The sequence below is a fragment of the Schistocerca cancellata genome, chromosome 9 (assembly GCF_023864275.1).
Source record: "Schistocerca cancellata isolate TAMUIC-IGC-003103 chromosome 9, iqSchCanc2.1, whole genome shotgun sequence".
NCBI lineage: Eukaryota > Metazoa > Arthropoda > Insecta > Orthoptera > Acrididae > Schistocerca > Schistocerca cancellata.
Genome location: NC_064634.1, coordinates 444,847,760 through 444,875,155, shown reverse-complemented (window position 1 = coordinate 444,875,155; position 27,396 = coordinate 444,847,760). Strand labels below are relative to the sequence as shown.

The 27,396-nt window shown below is 42.2% G+C and overlaps 1 protein-coding gene across 1 annotated transcript in view; it reads left to right on the top strand.

Annotated features, from left to right (window-relative positions):
- Positions 1–27,396, top strand: part of LOC126101474 (fatty acyl-CoA reductase 2-like) — a 229,526-nt gene that overhangs the window by 47,996 nt on the left and 154,134 nt on the right. The window contains exons 2-3 of the mRNA XM_049912124.1: positions 106–354; positions 14,327–14,472. Of these exons, the coding sequence (XP_049768081.1) occupies positions 106–354; positions 14,327–14,472 (395 nt within the window). The remainder of the gene's footprint in view (positions 1–105; positions 355–14,326; positions 14,473–27,396) is intronic.

Sequence of the window (27,396 nt, the reverse complement as noted above, 5' to 3'; positions counted from 1 at the left end):
TCCGGCAGTAGACCCGATTATTCCACATGTCAGTATTTGTGATAACACCTTACACGGAGTATGTGGGAGGTCCTAGGTGAGGTGCCTGACCTGTGCTGTCCTCAGGCCTTCAGCAAGGCCCGCGAGGCGTGCCCGGACTACCTGCGCAAGGTGGTGGCCGTGGCGGGCGACTGCTCTCAGCCGGGACTGGGGATCAGCCCGGCTGACGCCGCCGAGCTCACCGGCAGGGTGTCCGTCGTGTTCCACGTGGCCGCCACGGTGCGCTTCGACGCAGACCTCCGGACTGCCACTGTCACCAACGTTGGCTCCACCTGCGAGGTCGTTGCACTCGCCAAGCGGATGCCCAACCTCAAGGTGAGTGGTGGTTGACATTATTTATATTCACAGTCTAGTAGATCTAGCGTATCAGTCTTCCTTATCGGGTACAGTTCATTCAAACGTCAACTAACAAAAAACATGCATGTTTTACAAGCTATTACGGGGTAATCGATTGGTGAACGTTTTATTGGAAGGAAGGAGAAATGCAGACTGGTTTAACGTACCGTCGACATCGAGGTCATTAGAGACGAAGCACAGGCTCAGATGGGGAAGAAAATCGGTCGCACGCTTTCAAAAGGAACAATCCCAGCATCTGCCAAGAGCGATTTAAGGAAATCATGTAAAATTTAAATCTCGATGGCTGGAGGCGGGTGTAAACCGTAGTCCTCCCGAATGCGAATCCAGTGTGCTAAGCACTGCGCCACGTCGCTTTCAGAATTTCAAATTATTACATACAAACAAATTTGCCTGTTTGATGCACACTGCTCATTATTCCACTGAGGCCAGACGTACACAGCATTAAAGAATTTCATGGATGGATTAGGAAAGAGCAATCGACTTATGTACGCTGCCTAACAAAACCTGAAGCACACAGAAGGGGGTAGGAGAGTAGAAGAAGCATCACGGATCGAGAGGATATATGATACTATTTCAGTGATTATAATATTGGAATCAAGCACACAAAGAACTTGGTAGAACGAGCTACCTTTCAGTATAACGCTACACCACCTCTGGTCTGGAGACAGGCAATGATTCGGTAGAGAAGAGCATCATAAAGCCGTCGCGTGCTCACCAGAGGCGAACTAGCCCACACGTGTTGTTACTCGCCCTTTATATCCTGCATGTTACGCCTGCGAGATAGTTACTGTCCGAGGTGGTCCCATACATGTTATATCGGCAACAGATATGAGAATCTTGATGGGCACGACATACAGGCAGTTCCTACAGACGTGTGCCATGTGTCGTGTACAAAAATGACACCACGCTACAGTCGCGTGAGCGCTAACACAAGAGCCTGCAGGATAACCATGACATTACATTGTAACGTCTTCATTCCCTCAGTCATGATCAGTCGCGACCTGAATTGATAACCGATGGCTCTCCACGCCGTAACGTGATGTGTGTCACCACTGTTTCCTGCAAGCGCAGGTCACGGACAGGCAAAGCAGAAACTCAGTGACAGTAGTAATTTAACTTAACGCAGTGAGGTGGAAGTACGTTAAAAACATGGTGTAAAATACATGATGATGGGAACACGAGCCACGCGTGGCTCATCATCATTGAAGCAAATTCTTTTTCAGATCATAACTTGTAGGACGACGACATACGGTCTAGGCGAAACGAAATTGATTGAAAAGTTGTTAACAAAATGTTAAGTAATTGTGTTATTATCGTAGTGAAATTTTTGAGCTTAGTTGCTGTACTTGCAGAAAATTGTAGTGAATTAAAGATGGGTCCGCCTTTTAGCAAGTACGCAAATACACAATTGTTATTTTACTTTAATACCCAGCCATGATTCACCACAGTTGCGCTATCATCAGTTGGCTTTTGGTTTTATTTCTTTGAAATACATACCAACAGATTACATTTAGGTTAGGAAATGTGTTACATCGGATGTTGTTGTTATTTGAAATTGTATATGTTATTTACTGAATGCATTCGTGGCCTAGGGGATGCATCTTTGATTAGTAATTAGAACGTCCTCAGTCCTGGGTTCGAATTCCCTCACCGCTTCAAATTTGATTAATAATCAGCATTGGCGGCCGAAGAGTTACTACACAGAAGTCACACTCATTCGGCCAAAGGCCTTGTCAAAGAGGGCAGAGGAGCGGACAGCGATTCAAGGTACTCTTTTGTCCTTGGGGTGGGAACTACCCCTAAAGGTAGAGGAATCAACAAAGATCAACTTCATGAGGATGCAGAAGGCAGTGGAAACATTGCATTAAAGACACATAACATGTATCCACAGGACATGTGGCCTGTAAATGTAAAAGTATCATGATGATCTCCACACTGACAAAACATTCCTGTTTAGTCCTCCATTCAGATATTCGGGATTACAAAGGGGGAAGTGACCATGAGAAAAAGACTGAATAACCAACGAATGGATAACGATCTACGAGTCGGGACGTGAAATGTCAGAACCTTGAACGTGGTAGGAAAGCTAGAAAATCTAAAAATAGAAATGCAAAGGCTCAATCTAGATATAGTGGGGATCAGTAAAGTAAAACGGAAACAAGGCAAGGATTTCTGCTCCGACGAGTATAGGGTAATATCAACAACAGCAAGGAATCTTATAACGGGATTAGGATTCGTTATGAATACAAAGGCAGGGCAGAGAATGTGTTACAGTGCATAGTTCAATTATAGGGTTGTTCTTATCAGAATCAACAGCAAACCAACACCGACAACAATCGTTCAGGTATACATGCCGACGTTTCAGGCTGAAGATGAAGAGACAGAGAAATTACATGAAAATACTGAAAGGGTAATGCGGTACATAGATGGAGATGAAGATCTAATAGCCATGGGGGATTGGAATGCAGTTGTAGGGGAAGGAGTAGAAGAAAAGGTTACAGGAGAATACGGGCTTGGGACAAGAAATGAGAGAGGGAAAGACTAATTGAGTACTGTAATAAATTTTAGCGAATACTCTGTTCAAGAATCACAAGAGGAGGCGGTGTACTTGGAAAAGACAGGGTCATACGGGAAGATTTCAGTTAGATTACATCATGGTCAGACGGAGACTCCCAAATCAGATACTAGATTGTAAGGCGTACCCAGGAGCTGATATAGATTCAGATGGCATTATAGTAGTGATGAATACTAGGCTGAAGTTCGAGAGCAGGAAGAATCGATATGCAAAGATGTGGAATACGGAAGTACTAATAGATGTAGAACACAAGTTCTCTAATGCTATAGATACAGGAGTAAGGAATAGTTCAGAAGGCGGTTAACTGAAGTGCAATGGACTTCTCTAAAAAGGACAATCACAGAAGTTGGAGCGAAAACCATAAGTACAAAGAAGCGAACTGCGAAGAAACCATGGATAATAGAAGATATTCTTCAGTTGACCGATGAAGGAAGAAAGTACAAAAACGTTCAAGAAAATTCAGCAATATAGAAATTCATGTCGCTGAAGAATGAAATAATTAGGGAGCGCAGGAGAACTAAGACGAAATGGCTGAATGAAAAATGTGAAGAAATGGGAAAAGAAATTACTGTCGGAATTGACTCAGGGTATAGGAAAGTCAAAACAACCTTCACTGACATTAAAAGCAATGGTGATAACATTATGAGTGCAATGGTAATTCCACTGTTAAATGCAGAGGAGAGAGTGAATAGATGGAATGAGTACATTGAAGGCATCTATGAGGGGAAGATTTGTCTGAGGTGATAGAAGAAGAAACAGTAGTCGATTTACGTAGAAGAGATAGTGGATCCAGTATTAGAATCAGAATTTAGGAGAGCTTTGAAGGACTTAAGGCCAAATCAGGCAGAAGGGATACATAATATTCCATTAGAATTTCTAATATCATTGGGGGAAGTGGCAACAAAACGACTATTCACGTTGGTGTGTAGAATGTATGAGTCTGGTAACATACCATCTGACTTTCGGACAAATCTAATCCACACAATTCCGAAGACTGCAAGAGCTGACAAGTGCGAGCACAATCAGCTTCAGCTCATACATCCAAGTTGCTGACAAGAATAATATACAGAAGAATGGAAGAGATGTGCTACGTGACGATCAGTTTGGCTTTAGAAAAGGTAAAGGCAATTTGACGTCGCGGTTGATAATGGGAGCAAGACTGAAGAAAAATCAAGACACGTTCATAAGATTTTTCCATCTGGAAAAATCGTTTAACAATGTAAAATGGTGCAAGATGTTCTAAATTCTGGGGAAAATGGGGGTAGGGTATAGGAGGAGACGGGTAATATACAATATGTGAAAGAGGCTAGAGGAAATAATAAATGCGGATAACCAAGAACAAAGCGATCGAATTAAAAGGGGTGTGACACAGGGATGTAGTCTTTCCCCCTACTGTTCAATCTGTACATCGAAGAAGCAATGATGGAAGTAAAAGATAGGTTCAGGAGTGGAATTAAAATACTAGATGAAAGGATACCAATGATACGATTCCCTGATGATATTGCTGTCCTGAGTGAAAGTGAAGAAGAATTACATGATACTCTGAATGGAATGAACAGTCTATTGAGTACAGAATATGGATTGAGAGTAAATCGGAGGAAGACGAAAGTAATGAGGATAGCAGATACGAATACAGTGAGACACTAAACATCAGGATTGATGGTCACGAAGTAGATGAAGTTAGAGAATTCTGGTACCTAGGCAGCAAAATAACCAATGACGGACGGAGCAAGGAGGACATCAAAAGCAGACTAGCACTGGCAAAAAGGACACTCCTGACCAAGAGAAGTCCACTAGTATCAAACATAGGCCTCAATCTGAGGAAGATATTTCTGAGAATGTTCGTCTGGACTGTAGCATTGTACGGTAGTGAAACATGGACTGTGGGAAAAACCGGAACAAAAGATATGCCTTTAGTAAATGAAAGAATATCGCGCCTCAGAATTGTTACGGCTTTCGTGGCCACTTCTTGATAAACTGCCTTTTTGCTCTCGGGTTCTTCGGCCAAGATGATTTTCTGTCGTTTCGCCAGCAAAGCTTCGCCCTCCATTGCTGATGGTGGACTGGAGTCGAGCTCGCGGCTGCAGCTTATACACTGAAGCGCCAAAGAAACTGCAAGCGTATTCAAATACAGAGATCTGTAAACCTCAGAATACGGCACTGTGGTGGGCAACGCATATATAAGACAAGTGTCTGGGGCAGTTGTTACACTGAAGAGCCAAATAAACTGGTACACCTGCCTAAATCGCGTAGTGCCCCCTCTAGCACGTAAAAGTGCGCAACACTACGTAGGATGGACTCGAATAATGTCTGAAGTGTTGTTGGAGGGACTTGACACCATAAATCCTGCAGGGCTGTCTATCAATCCGTAAGAGAACGAGGGACTGGAGATCTCTTCTGAACAGAAAGTTGCAAAACATGCCACATATGTTGAATAACGTTCGTGTCTGGGGAGTTTGGTGGCCAGCGGGAGTGTTTAAACTCAGAAGAGTGGTCTTGGAGCCACTCTGTACCAGTTCTGGATTTGTGGGGTGTCACATTGTCTTGCTGGAATTGCCCAATGCACAATGAATGGATGCAGGTGATCAGACAGGATGCTTACGTACATGTCACGTGTCAGAGTCGTATTTAGACGTATCAGGGGTCCCATATCAACCCAGCTGCACACGCCGCACACCATTGCAGAGCCTCCACCATCTTGAATAGTCCCCTGCTGACATGCAGGGTCAATGGCTTCACCAGGTTGTCTCCATACCCGTACACGTCCATCCGGAAGATAAAATTTGAAACGCGACTCGTCCGATCAGGCAACATATTTCAAGTAATCAACAGTCCCACGTCGGTGTTGGTGGGCCAAGGCGAGCCGTAAAGCTTTGTGCCGTGCACTCATGAAGGGTAGACGAGTGAGCCTTCGATTCCGAAAGCCCATATCGATTATGTTTCATTGCATGTTCGCACGCTGACCCAGCATTGAAATCTGCAGCAATTTGCGGAAGGGTTGTACTTCTTTCACCTTGAACCATTCTCTTCAGTCGTCGTTGTTCCCGTCTTGTAAGATCTTTTTCCGTCCGCAGCGATGTAGGAGATCTGATGTTGTACCAGGTGCCTGATATTCAAGATTTACTCGTGATACTGTTGTATGGTAAAATCCCCACTTCGGACATGCTGTGTCCCATCGCTCGTGCGCCGACTGTAACACCATGTTCAAACTCTCTTAAATCTTGATAACCTGCCATTGTATCAGGAGTAACCGATCTAAAAAGTGATCCATACACTTTTTGTCTTATATAGGTGTTGACACCGCGTGCTTGGGGGGTTCCTATACGATATTAGGTAGGTGTACCAGTTTCTTTGGGTCTTCAGTGTATGTAGCTGGCGCGACAACGTCCAAGGGCTTTTTTCGTTGTCCTTTCTGGTGTGGTTCGCCGCTTGTTACTCCCAACGGTGGTTCGCTGCAGCACGGGAATTCAGGACCATTCACCTTGAGGCCTTCTTATTTCTTGTTGAAGTTTTTGTGTTTCTATAGCTTCTCTGAACAAGCGGATGTGATAGCTTTTTTATGCAGCAAGAACTTCCGTGTCGATGAATTTTACTGCGTGGTAGGTCTCACTCATCGCGTGCTTTGCCTAGTGAAATAGCTCGTGGAATGGTAGCTTCTGCTAACAGCTGGAAGGCGTCGCAGTCCTCTTAGTTCAGTGGTGGGCAACATTTCGAATCACAGGCACTGGACTTAGCACCTCATAAACCTGAAGGTGTGGTACCTCGTACATCGACTATATGTACTGGAATGACTGTACGATCATGAAAGACCAGGATCACAGAATATAAGAGGCACTGCAGGTTGGGACGGGTGGAGAAATCGGCCATGGCTGAGCACGCGTTGTGTGAGACCGACCACGTGGTAAAGTTCGCCGACACCGAAGCTCTTGCTGCAGAAAAGATCTATCATACCTACTTCTTCAGAGAAGGTATAGAAATACACATCCATGAAGGTAGCTTCAACAAGAAAGCAGAAAGCCTCAGTGTGAACAGATCTTAGGTTCCCATGCTGCAGCGAACGACCGTTTCAGGTAGCAGTAGGCGAACCGCACCAGAAATGACCACGGAAAAACCCTAGACGTTGGCGCGGCAGGTACATTGCGTCCGCGAGATCAACTCCAGTCCACCACTAGCAATGGACGGTAAAGCTTTGACAATGCTCGCCATTCGTGCAGGTGAAACGTAAAAAAATCATCAAACAATCGTCGGCCGAAGAACCCGAGTCAGACAGAAGTCAACAGACAGTTTGTGAAAATCGAGGCTGACCAACTGTCTCAGGGGAATATATGTTAAGGTCATTTTTCTGAAGATTTAATTTAAACTACTCCAGTTCCTTCATCACAGAAATAGAAACCAAAGAAAGCAAAGAATACAGGACAATTTTAATTTCGTGTGCTTCATAACTAAAGTCGTATGTAGCCTCTTACATGAAAGGTTACAAAGAAACTTGAGGTAAAGATGGGAGTGGGTCTGTTTTGATTCACGTACTGGAAACGGAGAAGCTATTGGATGGTAGAGAATGAACTGACCAAGAATGAGTAAGGTTAACAGTAATATGTACACATGTTATGCTGACTGGAAAAAGACGTTTGACAGATGAAATGCATAGTCTCCCAACAAGTCATTGACGACTTCGCTGTCCCAGCCGCTGAATACTCTAAGAAGTAGGGAATAAATACATATGCTTGTCAAAAGTCAAAGAAAGGAAAGCATTGTTTAAATGATAACAATAGTATATGTCACATATAAAAGTTGCATCTTATTTAAAGTCAGTGAAAAATACGTACATGGGCAGACATTTACAGAATAACTCAACTTTTCAGCGCAGAAGACGGAAGACCCGATAGAAGTGACCTAGCGCTCATAAAACGAATAACGCGTGTCTCAGAATGAATAGATAGTTTCGATTTGGAATACAGTTCGCTGTTATCTTTCATAGGATATCTGCGTTTTACAATATCGGCTTAGACGAAATTCTTACATATGTAATTAAGGAAGGAGAGGTGCACATCCGCTCTAAAGCTAAGCTCTACCCATAATACGAATAACGAAAACATGTGTATTTTCTATATAAACATATTACGGAGACGTAGCCTGCTGTTAATACAGTCTCTTAGGATAGGATGCTGGTAAAGGAACAGTGGTAGCTCAAGACTGGCGACAGGCATTAGCTGAGACCGATATCTGTAGAGGTATTAGACAAGTGTGTTATTTCCCATCAGTACTTTTCAGTGTTTGTATGGAGAAATTAACGTACAAGGCATTGCAAGAAACAAGGGCGATACCATCAGCTGGAGAAAGGCTGAAAGTATTTTATGGAGAGGATCAAGCAGGTATGGTAGAATCAATCGATGGACTACAAATTGTAAGACAGGGTCGTTACACTGGGGAGTGAATATACAGCGAGACAAATGTTGGAATGGTCTCACAGATGAGAATCACCACACGTCAAGATTTAATGAAATTATCATTCGAAGGAAATGCTTTCGAAAAAGTAAAATTATTTTTTTTAGATGGAAAGTTTCGTTTCTAGCTGAGTAGAGAAGATGAAAATTATAAATGCACCCAGAGGATTGGAAAATGTGGAAGGTTTGCTGATAGATAAAACCATTCCGAAAGAACCAAAATGGAAATCCATTAAGTTTTCGGAGTGTAGTTTTACATGGTAGCGAAAAATGAAAAGCCAAAAATATAGATAAATAACAGTTTTGAAATTTGGATTTGGAGATTAATACCTACAGTGAAACGGACAGTCGGAATATCGAACGAGGAAGTATTTCTAAGAACAGAAGATTTTAAGGTTGATATTGGATGGGATGGTTATCGCAAAGAAATTAATTTCAAGGAAGACTCACTGAAGGAATGATTCCAATGAAGGGAGGGAGGAGAGGAACAAGATTTGGTATTTTAGATGAGATTAATAATGGGCGAAGTTAGCAGGATACTAAGAAAGAGGCACAGTACAGGGGAATAGAGACAGTGTCCTGTAGCAAGGCAAGAGCACCAAGCAAAGAGAATCATAGACACAGTGCAGCTCCAGGTTCCTACAGAGAGAGATGAGGGATGTTCTAAGGAATTTAGACTATTGTTTCAAAAAAAAATGCGATGAAGCTCTAAAATAACTATTTTGGAATTACAAAGAATGTATACTTTGACTTCAATTCGAAATACGTGAATCCCTTACATTTAAAATGGCAAAAAGTTCTTATTTAAAATATGTAGTGTAAAAAAAATCTTGTTTTCGATTAAAACATTAAAAACTGATTGAAAAACACATTATGCTATCATAAAATCCTTACGTGGTGTTCAACCTAGCCGGCCGGAGTGGCTGAGCGGTTCTAGGCGCTATAGTCTGGAACCGCGCGACCGCTACGTCGCAGGTTCGAATCCTGCCTTGGGCATGGATGTGTGTGATGTCCTTAGGTTAGTTAGGTTTAAGTAGTTCTAAGTTCCAGGGGACTAATGACCTCAGAAGTTAAGTCCCATAGTGCTCAGAGCCATTTGAACCATTTTGTTCAACCAATCAGTTCCAGAAATATGGGTCTGATGACACAATATCGATGCAGAATATCAAAATGTTATTGAAATATCATGGTGGCACACAGCCGCATCACTAAACGTTTTACTACACAACCTGTTTCAGTCAGTGACGGACCGATTCCTCGAGTGTGATATAAAGAAAAACTAAAATAAGGCACAGTGAGCCATTGCGGAATTCCAGGACTGTGTTTGCAACAGGCCACTGGGGAGGGAGGGTACTGTGGTACACCGTCCTTATTGTCCTCGACAAACTATAAGGAGTCAACCGAATCCTGGAGAGTGAATCTCAGCAGTTGAAAATGATCCATTGTCATTATGTTGGCAGTCTTATGTGATTTTGTCGCTAGAAGTGGAGCCTGCACCTGTTTCTATTTATATCTGACATGCAATGACATTTGATTTGAACTATCTGATCACTATAGCTCGTTAGAGTGCTGTAAATTTTGGGCAACTAAGGAGCACCAAAAGACGCATATTTTGGTGATAGTTCTAGATGATCCCGTGTAAAATTGAAACTGAATTCCGCGTACATTAAGCTCAACATTCACTAATACTGTTTTATCACATTGAGCAAAAATACGGGAAACATTATTTTCAAAATTACCCACCATATTTCCCGTGTCACCGGTGGAATTAGAGTGCTTGGTGGTGCGTCGTTGCTTCTGTAAACAAACGTCTGCCTAATGACACTTCCGCGACAGGATAAGCAATTTATCAGTTTGTAAAAACAGGACTGTCTGTCATTACTATGGAGCACTGACTACAAAAATATACTTTAGAGAACTGACGTCCAGTGGATTTTTATTTGCCCCCTTTATGTCTGATGGAACTATTCCAACATTTACGGCTACTTTTACCATTTCGTTTACCATTGTTATTGAAGGATGCATATGGACCAGTATGAGAGTCCACCTTAAAACATTTCTTCCTCTGTGTTCGAGAGCTTGCTGTGTTTGGTTATTCTATTTAAAGTCTTGAGTTACTCATAAACGCTCTTCAGACGAGGGATTACTCAAGTGAATAACACCATTACGTAGTCCTGCGTCTGAAACATGAACGATTAAGTCGGTCTCTGACCACTGTATCGGCTTAAGAAATGTTAAAGCCCTGATTTTCACATTTGAATGTACAATCCCGCATAAGACTTTGCAAAACTGTAACGCATTGCGTCAGTGATTGTACAGATAACTTAACATGTCCTACAAAATTTAAGGAATGACATCGGCCTGAGAATATTACTCTCAAAATATTCAGTTAATTTTCTCTGTATGTTGTAACACAAACTGGTTCCTGTGCTCAAAGCTACCACCAGTATTGGATAATACGAAAGCACATTTATTTACCTCACCTGCCATTCTGTGTGCTGTAAAGTGTTGTTACAGCCTGGCTACGTATTTGGACCATTGTTCCTTTGGGTGGAAGGCTGGTACCGTCGGCCTGACGTCCTCTTGCCAATGGTCGCGTTCCTCCAACCGTTTCCTGAGTAGCACTGCTGCGTAGCAAGAAGTTCAATATTTGTACAGTAACATTAATTTTCCGCGGAATCTGGAATGTTGTCAACAGAATCTTGATAAGGATCGATGTAAGACATGACCGAAAGATCGACAAGAAAGTAGCACAATTCCCTGAGTTTGGAATCGAGAAGTCACAAGGTCCGCTACAACCATGGACTGTCTTCAACTCTGTGAGTTAGCAAAATGTGGAAAACCGTGCCCTCTTGAAACACAAAATACCTCGTTGCTACGATTCACTCGATTTCATCTGAAGTAAATCCTCCTCAGTGGCCGCCAGTGCGTGCTATTACCAGTTACAGATACCTGGTCGAGAGTGAGTGTTGCGTAGGTCTGGTAGTCCACATGACTACAGACTGTGCCACTGATATACAGTGGGTTGATTTCCGATCGACTGCGCCACTGTATGTGAGTGATCACCTCCCTCACGATCGGGTTCTGAAACACCACTTCACGAATTATTTATTGCAACACTCATCGCGTCCGCGTCCAGAAATGGGTGGGTGAAGTTTCCAACACAGTCCACCTTGCCGCTGAAGACGATATCCACAATGACCAGTCCTCACTGCTACAGCGAGGCTCTGGCTAGCTACAGGAGCCAGCCCACTTCAAAGAACCTCACAAACTTTCAGGGGATAAAAGACTTATTTTTAGGATTAAAAAGACGACATAATAAGTACAGTCCATGAAGAATAAGACTACATGTGAGACCTATCTTACTGGGGGAACCTAGTTGCTGCTGTACAGCGAAACGGTAGCCTACAAGACAATGTACCTTACTGAGCCTAGGAATAAGGCGGAGCATTTCGCAAAGCTGCCGCTGCAGCCAGTCAGACTTCAGACTCCCCACGCCACACAGACGCTGCTGACAGTGGCAAATGGGACTTTTGTTTCATCAGTTTCTCAATTTTGGGACAGTATTCTGCGTACTCTACATCACGTGATTCATTACTTGATCAGTATAACATTCTATACAGCGTATGCGGCACCTCACTGGGTGTAGTAAAAAAAAATCCTTCTTACAATTTTTATTTTCTTGTGGCTGCCTCCCAATCTCTTGACCCATCGAAAGAAGGTATTTTAATCCCCTCTTGAAAACTGGGAAACGCAGTACATGTCCAATGTTTGTCTCACCAGCTGCTTAAGACGGATCTGCCATGTCTAGATATTAGTATCCACACAGCTTCTCTTTCGTTCACAGTGTGGGCAATAGAGATATCCCTCCGCCTTTGATGACTTGTTCTCACTGGAGACGGCGCTACAAAAGGCCTTCCAAGACGCCTGTACATAAGGTATTCCTTCTCAGCGTTCAAAAAACTGGATTACTACACTACGTGGGACTAATGTCTGTGAACGCCCTCTCCCTTTCCCTCCTGCTTCATGCCAACAACAACAGCATGTAAGTTGTAACTTGTTTGAAGAAGACTGGGCAAATGGATACGGAAGAAATTTTTAAGTTTTTCAGCTGAGAAATGCGTACGTGCCCGTTATAATGGTCCGTGTTCTGGCTTTGACTTTAGTGAATAGAGGATAAGTGCTATCAACCCACTGTTGAATAAGAAAGCCACGCAACTATAAAAAGGAGGAATGGCTTGCACGGGATGCAATCAGTGAATACAACTATCTGACAATAGCATATACCGCACTGGTCATTCGGATAGGATGAAAGCACCATCACCCATCTCCATATAGGACACTGCCCAGTAGATAATGTATTTTTCCTCCATCAGGAATATATCTGTCCCCTTTCTGACCCTCTCCGACTTTAAATGACTAGGGCATAAGTACCGTTGTGTACCGCATTTGAACAGAGAATTTCACATTTTGACGAGTAAGCAAAATTTAGGCAAGGACCTGTCTTCTGTTTCGGCTGACAGTGAGAAAAGAAAGCAAAGCTTTTGAGATTACGTCTCTCATGTATATTTCAGCGTGAGCTTTGAGGCTGGAGCTTCTGGTTTGTTGCAGAACGGCTGGCTCATAGTTTTTCAGTAATACAGTTAGCAGTTCTAGTTACATGTTTTATCGTTTTAATTGCCTTTTAAAAAGTGTGTGTGTGTGTGTGTGTGTGTGTGTGTAGTGAAACAACAATTATCATACTGTTATATGTGTTATATGTGACAAGAGAGTCAGAGCTAGCTTCAGTTTCGTGTGACAAATCCTTGTTATCTTAGGTTTCAATCACATTTTTAAGGAACATAACAATAAAATGATACCACATGTACAAAAAACTTTCGGGCCTATGCAGTATACTTATCAACTTTTAACTATGAGTATAATTAACAACGGAATGTAAATCATGATTCTGCAATTTAAATTAAAATGAACTGTCGAGATCGCAATAATATGTCTTTATATTTCCTGTTGCAGCTTATATACAAGCAACCTTCAGAATTTTTTGGCCCTCTATAGCTGGTGCTGATGGCTCCTCGGATTTCTGCCGTCCGGTGTGGCCGTGCGGTTCTAGGCGCGTCAGTTTGGAACCGCGTGACCGCTACGGTCGCAGGTTCGAATCCTGCCTCGAGCATGGATGTGTGTGATGTCCTTAGGTTAGTTAGGTTTAAGTAGTTCTAAGTTCTAGGGGACTGATGACCTCAGTAGTTAAGTCCCATAGTGCTCAGAGCCTATCCTCGGATTTCTCGTGGTACCGCCAAAAAATTCTGAAGATTGCTTTTATATAAGCCGAAAGCGGTCAATAAAGAAACATTATTGCGATCTCGATTGTTCGTTCCAACTTAACATACAACATGAGGTCACTCCTTTCCGTAGACTATGTTGTCAAAATTTATGTAACACCTCTATCGTTGGCAGTCTTGGCTGTATGAATTTTAGTAACACGGAAATAAAGAAATAATGTAATTATTCGCATATGAAGGTCGTAGATAGGGGAAATCAGAAAACATAATGAAATTAAAAACTTCAAATTTGTTCTGTTTGCGTTTTACAGAGGAATCAGAAAATTTCTCGTTGTCTGTCAAGCTGTAAAACTCCCTGTGGCAATGGATGCATTTGTCAGAAATTTTGCTGGATAAAATGCCGTCCAAACATCTCAGGTTTGCTAACCAACTTCTTTTTATTTCGACAGGAAAGAAATTTGCCGTTGGAATAAATACAGCATTTGTTCCCTGAATGCCGTTGCTATCAACAATAGTAGGAAGAGTGTTGCGTTCATACTGTACGTTCCGAAGCGAGAATTTCTTACTGTGTCGTTATTACAGGCCATAGGTGTTACAGTAAACGTGACGAGGCTGTTATTTCTTGATTGCAGGCTTTCGTCTACATGTCGACGGCGTATTCACATGCTCCCAGAGATGAAATCGACGAGAAGTTCTACGCTCCAGCACTGAAGGCTGAGGAGCTGCTCAAACCGATCAGCGTCATGAACGACGAACAGCTGGCGCAGGTACTCCCGCTGTGAGTGATCAGCTTTCTCTGATTCCTGTTGTAGGGAGCTGTTTGCAGCGTTTATTTGTCCACATACAGCTGAAATCTGTAGCAGTTCGAATCTGCAGAACAAGAAGAAGAAACCTTACTCTCCTGTTATTTATTTTTATTGCCATTTGGTGTATGTACCACTCTGTCAGCCGCACATTACAAAGGTAATATAAACTGGCGAACCTAATAATTGAGATCACCCGCCCAATAGTCTACTGATCCAGCTCTGGAACGCAATCTAACACCGATTCTGCGTGGCACGGATTCCATAAGTCTTTGATGCCGTCGCCTAGAGTAACTATTTATTACCTTTACAGACGAATGGAAAAACTGGTAGAAGCCGACCTCGGGGAAGATCAGTTTGGATTCCGTAGAAATATTGGAATACGTGAGGCAATACTGACCCTACTACTTATCTTAGAAGCTAGATTAAGAAAAGACAAACCTAGGTTTCTAACATTTGTAGACTTAGAGAAAGCTTTTGACAATGTTGACTGGAATACTCTGCTTCAAATTCTGAAGATGGCAGGGTTAAAATACAGGGAGCGAAAGGCTATTTACAATTTGTACAGAAACCAGATGGCAGTTATAAGAGTTGAGGGATATGAAAGGGAAGCAGTAGTTGGGAAGGGAGTGAGACAGGCTTGTAGCCTCTCCCCGGTGCAGTTCAATCTGTATATTGAGCAAGCAATAAAGGAAACAAAAGAAAAATTCGGAGTAGGTATTAAAATCGATGGAGAAGAAATAAAAACTTTAAGGTTCGCCAATGACATTGTAATTTAGTCAGAGACAGCAAATGACTTAGAAGAGTAGTTGAACGGAATGGACAGTGTCTTGAAAGGAGGATACAAGATGTACATCAACAAAAGCAAAACGAGGATAATGGAATTTAGTCGAGTTAACTCGGGTGATGCTGAGGGAATTAGATTAGGGAATGAGACACTTAAAGTAGTAAAGGAGTTTTGCTATTTGGGGAGTAAAATAACTGGTGATGGTCGAAGTAGAGAGGATATAAAATGTAGACTGGCAATGGCAAGGAAAGCATTTCTGAAGAAGAGAAATTTGCTAACATAGAGTATAGATTTAAGTGTAAGGAAGTCGTTTCTAAGAATATTTGTATGGAGTGTAGCCACGTATGGAAGTGAAACATGGACGATAAATAGTTCGGACAAGAAGAGAATAGAAGGTTTCGAAATGTGGTGCAACAGAAGAATGCTGAATATTGGTTGGGTAGATCACATAACTAATGAGGAGGTATTGAATAGAATTGGGGAGAAGAGGAGTTTGTAGCACAATTTGACTACAAAAAGGGATCTTATCAACGACCATTGTCACTTATATCTCTTCTCCAATCTGAAGCTCTTGGCTGAACGGACTGGCAGAAATTATGATTTCCAGTCAGAGGAAAATCCTTTCTCTCCCACTCCATCTTTCAGCCACTTTCTCGAAGTCCTCCCCAGTAGCAGGAATTCAACCCTGGAATAATCTCCTGCATTATGTTGGAGAGCTGAATAACAGACAAAAATTAATGACATATCTATTACAGCAACAACAGTGGTTACCATCGTGCCTGGACGCTCTCGTTGACCATCGTACATCCTGCTTTTCAACCAGACCTTCCTCAATTATCGGCATTCAGAGGTTGTGCAATCTCCTTAAATTTTCTTTCCCTTGAACTCGCTGTATCAGAACACACCTATTTCGTACACAAATAAACCCTTTAATATACATGCCACTAACTTTTATTCTTACTATTATTATTGTTATTATTACTATTATTATTATTATTATTATTACTGTTACCACTATTAGTGGTGGCAGCCGCAGTAGCACAAGTATTGCTAGTATCAACTTCATTAGGTCATAGTCAGTTGAATTTACTCACATTTTGACGAGAAAGGGGCATTAGGATTGACTTAGTGTTTTGTGTTTTCGAATCACTTCACACATTAACATGTACAACTGAAAACACTTGTAAGTACGATGCGGACTCAGAAACAGAAGAGGACAGTTGCAGGTGTGTTCAATTATTAACGACAATAATTGTATTTATTCCAAAATGCATTATACAGTACAATCAGAAACAGTTAACAAATCTTTAAAATATAATTTCTTCCTCTACTACTGCGGTGTATTACAAGGCCTTATTTACATTTGTACTCCTTGCTACAAGTAAGCAAGCTCACACATCTGAAGATGAAAATCAGTATAATGCACATTTACGAGTCCATATTGTTTACGTGCTTAGTTTTTACCAGAAGCATCTGATCGGTACGAGATACGCACGACCATGAGTTGTCATAATTAAAAGACAAACAAGTAAATTCCCTCTTTCACGACCCCTCCCAACAGCGACCTTTCTATTAATAACATCGTTTATAAACAGACTGGATAAGGCAGCACCATACTTGTTGTTTATTAAATACCGCCATGCAATCTACTTTCCCTCTGCATTCCAAACGCTATACAGATAATAGGAACCGACAATTTTTCAGGCACCAGTTAAAAAATAATTACATTATAAACGACGTGACTATCGATAGTTAAACCAGGCTACCGGTAGTGACGATAGTGCAGATACTATCGATTAATAGACAGTTCATTGCTGTTTCAGTAACACTACTTTGCTAGAAATGTCATCGGCAGACCTCAAAGTTTTTTTTCTTCTCCATGAATTTTAATTCTTACTCCAAATTTTTCTTTTGTTTCCTTTATTGGTTGCTCAATATACAGAATTAATAACATCGGGGATAGGCTACAACCCTGTCTCGTTACCTTCCCAACCACTGCTTCCCTTTCATACCCCTCGACTCTTATAACTCCCATCTGGTTTCTGTAAAAATTGTAAATAGCCTTTCGCTCCCTGTATTTTACTCCTGCCACATTCAGAATTTGAAAGAGAGTATTCCAATCAACATTGTCAAAGTGCTATAAACGTAGGTTTACCTTTCTTTAATCTATCTTCTAAGGTAAGTCGTAGATACAAAAATATAAAATATCGACTTCATTCGCAACAAGTCGTGGATGTTAATAAAAACAAAGTATTATATACAGCGTGGCCCAGTTAAACCCTTTATTACATATCTCTCTGGAACAAAAATAGATAGACTTTCACTGCTATGAACGTAAGGCAGGGGCTAATGAAAATAAACGCTATGAGACGTTCTAAACGTAAGCAAATATTAGTTTCAACACAAATTCATGTCTTTTTTTAATGGACAGCCCATATTATTTCTTTAACGATCATTAACCTGGAAAATCACAAAAAGACCAGCATTGGTTGCGTCGCAATATGTCAACTGTGTCACGAGAAATTGCCTGGTGTAGGTCACCTCCTGTACAGGTGGCTGGACTCAGTATACACTGAAGCATATGTTCAACAGTCTGTTATTGCCCTCAAGGCTGGACTGTGAAATAGTATGTGATAAAATGGATCATGGACCAAAGACATTTTGATTTAGAATAAGTCATTAACGATCTAAGAAAGGGGGAAGCGAAAGGTTATGACAAAATGCTAGCTGAAACTGTAAAGACGTTAGTTAATGAAGCAATATTGTGGCGAAAATTTGTTAAAGCTTCATGGCCATTTGTTGGCAAACTGCCTTTTTGCTCATGTGTCGAGTTCTTCGGCCGACGTTTGATGATTTTTCTGACGTTTCGCCAGCGCTAGCGGCTGGCATCGTTAAAGCTTCACTCTCCATGGCTGGTGGCGGACTGGAGTTGATCTGGCGGCCGCATATTATATGCACCTGCCGCGTCAACGTCCAAGGGCTTTTGCGTGGTCATTTCTGGTGTGGTTCGGCCCTTGTTACCCGCAACGGTGGTTCGCTGCAGCACGGGAATTCAGGACCATTCACCTTCAAGCTTTCTTATTTCTTGTTGAAATTTTTCTCATGTTTATGTGTTTTTATAGCTTCTCTGAATAAGCAGGCGTCACAGCTTTTTTATGCTGCAAGAACTTCCGTGCCAGCGAATTTTACTGCGTGATAAGTCTCACGCATCGCGTGCTCTGCCTCGTGAAATAGCTCGTGTAATGGCTGCTTCTGTTAACAGCTGGAAGGCGTCGCCGTGGGCAGTTCTCTTAGTTCAGTGGTGGGCAACTTCCTCATGGAACATTTCGAAGCACAGCCACTGGACTTAGCACCTTATCTCGTACATCGACGATACCTTTGTTGAGAGGAACCATGGTGAAGAACAGTTCTGTAACTACCGAAGATACTTACTTGAACGGTCACCATGCCAACAGAAAATTTAATGAAGGCCGAAAAGCACAACCAGCAACTTACTCTGAATATGATGTTCACGAGGGATGGTGGGACACAGAGAGAATCGAGAACTGACACAGATAGACCGATAGGTGCACAAAACACCGCCCGAGCCAGAGAAAAGACATGATTAATACGCTCGCAACGCGAGCAAGTAGAATATGTGAGCAGCAGTACCTCAGTCTCGAGATACTACACAATGGAAGCATTCTGAGGGCAATGGATACGCCACCACTTACATAAGAAGTGTCACAAAGTCAAACATCCCGCGAAGTGACACAATGGAAAAAGAAATATTGGTTACGGCCTTCCTGCTATACATTCCGTGAGTGACGGGCAGAATCGCTCGTATATTGCGTAAACACGGCTTAAAGACTATTTATAAAGACAAGAAAGATTAGAGAGTCTTAGATCGACAAAGTGGAGGATCACAGAACATAAACAGCATTGCAGGTTGATGCAGGTGGAGAAATCGGCCGTGGCTGAGCATGTGTTGTGTGAGACAGACCACATGGTAAAGTTCGCTGGCACAGAAGTTATTGCTATAGAGGAGAGCTGTCACATTCACTTGTTCAGAGAAGCTACAGAAATACACAAAAATGAAAACAGCTTCTCTAGGGTGAATACTAATTGTGCATAATAATTATGTGCTATTTATGGTTATTCAAGGCAGAGATCCAGCACAAAATTTTTTATAGGTTTTGTGAACATTTTAGAGACTTTTACACGTTAAGCCACAATATTCGGAAGCAGCAGCAGTCGAACAAGGAAAGCCAGCACGAGTGTCGTCATTGGTCACGTTTCCGCCCAACTTGAGAAGGACGATGACCAGCGGAGTTTGCGTAGGAGCAGTAGTCAGCACTTCGCCAGATGAACGACCAAGCAGATGGGCAATGCTCCCAAGGAGAACAACAACCAGCGCGGCTTGCATATCAGCGCTCAATGCTTCAGCAACTGTCAGCACACTGAACTCGCGTGCGTGACGGCCTAGCGATGCGGATGAGAACGACAGGCCAATGCCCGACCATGGCAGCTTTGAGGAAAAACTAGGAAAATCGGCACGTGTGTCGACATTGGTCAAGTTTTTTTCCAACGTGAGAAGCATAGATCAACGACCAAATAGTCGCCGAACTAGAAACATCGCGAGATTGGCAAAACACCGAATAAATGTCTCCAACAAACGGGAATGAGGGGGCCGTTTGAGGGGAGATAGAAGAGACGAAGAAACGTCGCCTGGAAACACCGACGGCTAGTCAGCGGACGTCATACTTTGCTGCAACGACTTAGACGTTACGCTGTTCGGCAGAAGATGTCAGAACCGCGCACATACGTCAATGCAGAGGATGGCATCCCAGAGGTTATCACAAAACAGTTTTTGTGGAACTTACCCAGGTGGCTGGTGAGATGGAAGTGATTGTGGCGTCACCAAATGAGTCGCCTGTGAGCCTAGAAGCTGATGGACTCCTCCAGAAGACGCCGAACCTGAGGGTCGCTGGTTCGATTCTGGGACGGACCACTCCGCGCCACGCATTAGCCGCACGTTAATAACGCAACGAGCGAATTCGCAAGGAGAAGACCGCGCCTCCGCCGCAATGTGTCACGGGCACTGAACGCAACACGAGCCGTCGCCGTATCAGCGGTCATTGGAATCTGCCACCTACGACTCTGCTCCGCACCCCTGCCACGAGGAATTAAGCGAGTTAAACACGTTGTATTACTCTGTTCATTAAAAGGAGCTTATGCCTGAATGAATGACTGTTAGTGGAACGAGAAATGTTTCTCACACACATCACCCACGACGCCAAGTCCAGAACTGAATGCATCGCCCACAAAGTGTCGCTTTACCTTCTGCCATCCCTGACAAAACACTGACCTTTGCTCGCCCCTGTCACTGACTCTCATTATCCAGTGTCGCTAAGCTCCAACCTCCTACACTTCAACAAGAAAGCTGAAACCTTCAGTGTGAACGGTTCCCAGGTTCCCGTGCTGCAATGAATGTTGTCGGTAGCATTGAGCGAACTGCACTGGAAATCCTTCAGTTAAAACATCAGGGCTGAGAGGCCGTGGTCGATGTATAAAATTTCCACCTGACGTTTCGTCTCCATCTGCGGGAGACATCTTCTGAGGTCGTCCGGCTACTGCCACTGAGGCTGCTGGTACTCTCGCATTTATAGAGCGCATAGAGGGCACCACCAATCATCACGTGATGCCGACGGTATGCCTATCTTTGGAAGGCGTCATCACTCTCGATTAAGAGTAATCGATTGTCATTCTGCTGGCGCAACGTCGACATCCATATTTTGTCCAACTTTAAAACTTCCTCTTTTCTATTGAAATTGTTGTGGTGCTTGTGAATTTCTATTGCTTCTCTATACATGCGCGTATGATAATGGGATGTTCGTGCTAGAACGCTTGTCTCATTAAATTTAATTACATGATTCCCATCTCAAAAAACATGCTCAGCTACGGCCGATTTTTCGATGTGTCCTAAGCGACAGTTTCTTTTATGTTCGGCTAAGCGGGTGTTTACACTTCTTTTCGTTGTTCCAATATGTACTTGTTCACAACAATTTCAATAGAAAAGAGGAAGTTTTAAAGTTGGACAAAATATGGATGTCGACGTTGCGCCAGCAGAATGACAATCGATTACTCTTAATCGAGAACGATGACGCCTTCCAAAGATAGGCATACCGTCGGCATCACGTGACGAATGGCGGTGCCCTCTATGCGCTCTATAAATGCGAGAGTACCAGCAGCCCCAGTGGCAGTAGCCGGACGACCTCAGAAGAGGTCTCCCGCAGATGGAGACGAAACGTCAGGTGGAAATTTTATACATCGACCACGGCCTCTCATCCGGCAGTTTTAACTGAAGACAACACTGGCCGTGAAAGCCTACATTGTATGATTAAACGCCTCTACGGGGAGGAAGTGTCAGTTTCGGTTCGGCGACTGGAGGGACTGCGCAAGAAGAAAGCACAACAACTGTGTACGCATACTTTCCTGCTACGCTGCCGGGACACCGCGACAGTGCCGAAGTTTCTGAAGGCGAAGAGAATGTTTCACTCGGCGCAAGCGCACCGTATTTACAACCGCATGGAACTAGCGATGCTACGGGAACGAATTCACCATACGCAGCGAGAACTAGCAGAAACCAGCAGTAAGCTGTTACATCTCCATTTATTGATGGTGTTAGGACAGCAACCAGCCACAAATTTATTTTGAGTTCCTTTATTCAAAGGAAAACTTTACCGGTTTCGAATCGTTGCGATTCATCATTAGACGGTTTACACGCTTTCTTTCTGACATTTGGTGTGTTTTTATAGATTAATTGTCCTAAAATATAGATAAAACATAATTACAAACACGCCACACACAGATGGTTGCGTTGCAGATTTTCGTTGCATGTGACTTACGTGAAACGTCGGTTTCGAGTGATTGTTTCCATAACGTTCATCCAATCGATGTAAATGCATTCCCACTGCATCCTCGTTGTTGCACACGTAATAGTTCTCACTGTACACTTTAGATTTGTCGTTGAGATCATTCCAACCACGCACCACATGTTTTGGTACATACAAAGAGTTTACAAACATACGGGTGTCACAGATGCTATGATATATCGTAACATTTGACGATGATGTCCTATGTTTGGAGAGGATCATATATTCTTTTACAAAACTGTAATGTCTTTTATATTGGTACAGACAGATTGAATTTTTTTATTGCTAATTTAATTATAAAGTTTTTTATATATATTTAGAACTGTATAGGTAAAATAGCATATTATTTTATTACATTTGGCAGCATGAGAATTATAGTGACATATAAATTTTCTACTTGATCTGCAGATAGGTGTATTAATGTTATTTGCTTTGGAGGCTGGAAAGTAATTTTTGGAAATTTTTCAGGAAAGGGGTGTTAGCCAACTCTGTTTGTTCGTTAAGGATATAGTCTGGGGTGCTGTTTTTGTGTGTGTGTATTTCTAATTCTTCTAATATATTCATAGTGGCTCCTTTTTCTGTTAGATGCAAAATCTTTAAGTTGTCCTCAATGTTTCCCACTGAATGGTTTTCTTCAGCAATATGGGCTGCAAATGCTGATTTGTTCAAGTTACCAAGTCTTAGAGCGTCAATATGTTCTTTGTATCTAATTTCAAAATTTCTGCCTGTCTGCGCTCTATGAATGCGAGAGTACCAGCAGCCTCAGTGGCAGTAGCCGGACGACCTCAGAAGATGTCTCCCGCAGATGGAGACGAAACGTCAGGTGGAAATTTTATACATCGACCACGGCCTCTCAGCCCGGAACTTTTAACTGAAGACAACACCGGCCGTGAAAGCCTACATTGTATGATTTCACTGGAAATGACCACGGAAAAGCCCTTGACGGTGGCGCGACAGGTATACATAATCTGCGGCCGCGAGATCGACTCCAGTCCACCACGAACAATGAAGGGTGAAGCTCTGACAATGCTAGCCATTCGTGCTGGCGAAACGTCAGGAAATCATCAAACAAACGTCGGCCGAAGAACACGAGACAGACAGAAGCCAACAGACAGTTTGTGAATATCGAGGCTGACCAAGTGTCTCAGTGGAATACATGGTAAGGTCATACTGTCTGAAGATTTAGTTTAAACTACTTCAGTTCCTTCATCAAAGAAACACAAACCAAAGAAAACAAAGAATAAAGGACAATAGTCGTGTGTAGCCTCTTACTTGAAGGTTACAAAGAAACTTGAGGTAAACACGGGGGTGGGTCTGTTTTCATTAAGGAAAGGAAAACAGACTTGAGAAGCTATTGGATGGTAGAGAATGAACGGACCAAGAATGAGGAAGGTTAACAGTAACATGTGGACATGTTATGCTTACTGGAAAAAGACGTTTGACAGATGAAATGTATATGTTCAGTCATTAAGTCTCCCAACAATTCATTGACGACTTCCCTGCCCCAACCGTTGAATATTCTAAAAAATAGGGAATAAATTCATACATTTGTCAAACGTCAAGGAAAGGAAAGTATTGTTTAACAATAGTATATGCCACATATAAAAGTTTCATCATATTTAAAGTCAGTGCAAAATACGTACATGGGCAGACATTTACAGATTAACTCACCTTATTGGCGCAGAAGACTGAAGACACAATAGAAGTCAGCTAGCTCTCATAAGATAATAGAAGCTATTTACATTTTCTTGTCTTATCAAACTAATAACGTATGTCTCAGAATGTACAGAAAGTTTTGATTTGAAATACAGGTCCCTTCTATCTTTCATAGGAAATCTGCGTTTTACAATGTCGGCTTAAACGAAATTCTTGCATACGTAACTAAAGATGGAACGGTGTACATACGCGGTAAAGCTAGGCTCTATCCTTAATACGAATATCAGAAAGAAGTATATTTTATAAAGAAATATCTTGCGGAGATGAATCAAGTAGCCTGCTGTAGTCCGCAAAATATGTTTGTAAAGATTCTAAGGACAGGATGCTGGTAAAGGTACAGTGTTAGCTTAAGACTGGGGAAGAGAGTTACCTGAGACTATTTGAAGACGTATTACACAAGTGTGTTATTTCTCATCAATACTTTTCAGTGTTTGTATAGAGAAATTAACGTACAAGGAATTAGAAGAAACAAGAGTCATACCATCAACTGGAGAAAGGCTGAAAATATTTGATGGAGAGGATCAAGCAGGGTAGGTAGAATCATTCGATGTACTACAAATTCTGAGACCAGGTCGCTACACTGGGGAGTGAATATGCAGAGACTACAAATGTGGGTATGGTCTCAGAGCTGAGAATCACCACATGTCAAGATTTCGTGAAATCTTCATTGGAAGAAAGGCGAAGAAAAATTTGGAATAGTAATCAAAGCTCTGGGAGAAGAAACAAAAACTTTGAGTTTTACCAATGACGTCGTAATTCTGCTAAGTTAAGGACTTGGAAGAGCAGTTGATTGGAATGGACAGTGTCTTGAAAGGAGGATATAAGGTGAGTAACATCAAAGCAAAACAAGAATAACGGATTGTAGTCGAATTAGGTCAGGTTATGCTAAGGAAACACTTCAGAAAATGTGACAATTAAAGTAGTAGATGAAGTTTGCTATTTTGGCAGTCAAATAACTGACGACAGCCGAAGTAGAGAAGATATAAAACGAAGAGTGGCAATGGCAAGAGAAGCATTTCCGAAGAAGAGAAATTTCTTAAATTCGATTATAGACTTAAGTTCAAAAACGGCTCTGAGCACTATGGGACTTAACTTCTGGGGTTCAAATGGTTCAAATGTCTGTGAACACTATGGGACTTAGCTGCTGTGGTCATCAGTCCCCTAGAAGTTAGAACTACTTAAACCTAACTTAGGTAAGGACATCACACACATCCATGCCCAAGGCAGGATTCGAAACTGAGACCGTAGCGGTCGCTCGGTTCCAGACTGGAGCGCCTAGAACCGCTCGGCCACCCCGGGCGGCCGTTTAATATTAGGCTTAAAAATAGATTCGCTGTATTAGAGAATGACAACAACAGAAAAATAGATGAAGATATCCACAGAAAATGGAAGAAGATGACAAGTGTTATGAGGGAAACAGCGCATGAACTACCAGGAGATAATAATAATAGCAATATAATGCGCAAATCATGGTTCAATGAAACATGTGGGAAAGCAGTACAGAACAGGAAGAGAGCCGGACAGGCAATGGTGAACAGTAACAACCATGAAAACCAAACAATATACAGGAAACCCACCAGAGAGAGTATAATAAGGCGAGAGGAAAGAGCATTCATATATAAACAGATAGAGAAGGGTGAGGAGGATTATAACCAGAACAATAGTAAACAGTTTTACAGGACAAGGAATAGCTATTGAAACGAGTATAATCAAGGACGAGAATGGAGGACGAGAATGGAAAACAGATCACTAAGAATGAAGGAAATTTAGAGAACTGGAGGAAATACTTCAGAGAACTGCTGAACAACCCGGTAGATACCCACAGCCATGAAAATAATGAAGAAAACAATCAGAACGTACAGCCATTAGTCGAAGTACCAACTCTGATGGAGGTGAAGGAGCAATAAAAAGTCTAAAATTGGGAAGGCCCGTGGCATAGACATGATATCAGCAGGGCTCATCAAAAAAGGGGGATAGAAGACACATGAATGGTTTAGCCAAACTGATAAAAGAGGTGTGGAGAAAAGAAGTAATGCCGGAGGAATGGAAAACTGCTGCTGTATGTCCCATATAATAGAAACAAGACACAGGACTACAGAGGGATATCTCTGCTATGCACATACTATAAAGTAATATCAAGAATGATACTGAACAGGCTCAACACATAAATTGAGGAAATATCAGACACAGCACAAGCAGGGTTCAGGAAAGGTAAATCAAAAATCGACCAAATATTCACACTAAGACAAATGTTAGATACGAACTGGGAGCACGATCATATATATATTTCAACAAAGCATATGACATCATAGCAAGAGAGGAAATGTGGAGGACAATGGCAGAATATGGGATACCTGAAAAGCTGATAAAGCTAACTAAAATGTGTGTGATGGAATAAAACTGTAGAGTGAAAGTACAGGGGTGGTTCTCAGAAGCATTTGAAATAAAAACAGGAGTGAGACAGGGAGATATACCACCAACTGTGTACAGTTGGGCCCTCAACAACACCCTGAGGAGAGTAACAAGCGAAAGTGCAGGATTCGCCATAGCAAAAAACATAAATGTCCTGGCTTTTGCGAAAGATATTGTGCTGATAGCGAAGAACATGGAAGACCTGGAGAAAATGGGGACTGTGCTAATGGAGGAAGCTAAGAATGTAGATCTAATTATAAATGAAAGTTAAACAAAGTTCATGGTAATAGGAAGAAGAGTTCATTTAGGACCAAACCATCTAAAAATTGGAAATCTAACAATACAGAAGACAGGTTCAATGAACCCTCTGCCAGGCACTTAAATGTGATTTGCAGAGTATCCATGTAGACACATTCCCATACCTCGGTGTCAAAATCAACCAACAAAACCTTACAGAACAAGAGATAGTAACCAGAATTCAAGCTGGGGAAGATGTCTAGGAGCTATGCACAATATCATAAGATCGAAGTTACTATGTAGGAAGGCAAAAATAGGAATATATCAAACCACCATCAAGCCAATAGTGTGCTATGCAAGTGAGACCCTGACAAAGAAAACACAGATAAAACTCATCACGTTTGAAAACAAAGTACTGAGAAGAATATATGGACCAGTGAAAGAAAATGAACAGTGGCGAATAAGGAAAATCAGAGAACTCAGACAACTATATACACCCTGACGTCGCAGCGAGTGTGAAGATTAAGAGACTAAGATGGTACGGAGATGTGAGGAGGAGAGAGAAGAACACGGTAATAAAGGCTATAATGGATGGGGAAGCTGAAGGAAAGAGACCACTGGGACGGCCGAGAATGAGGTGGAAGGATATGAGACATGGAGATGAAGATGCAGATGACAGGAAAGTTTGGCTGGCTGGACTGAATGAGGCCAAGGACCAGATGCGGTTTGTGCCGCCAGTATAAGGAAAGTAAGGAAGTACAAGAGCATAAGAAATTACGCCTTCACCTCACGTGCACGATGCTTGGATGGGCAACTGGAGTCGATAGATGTAG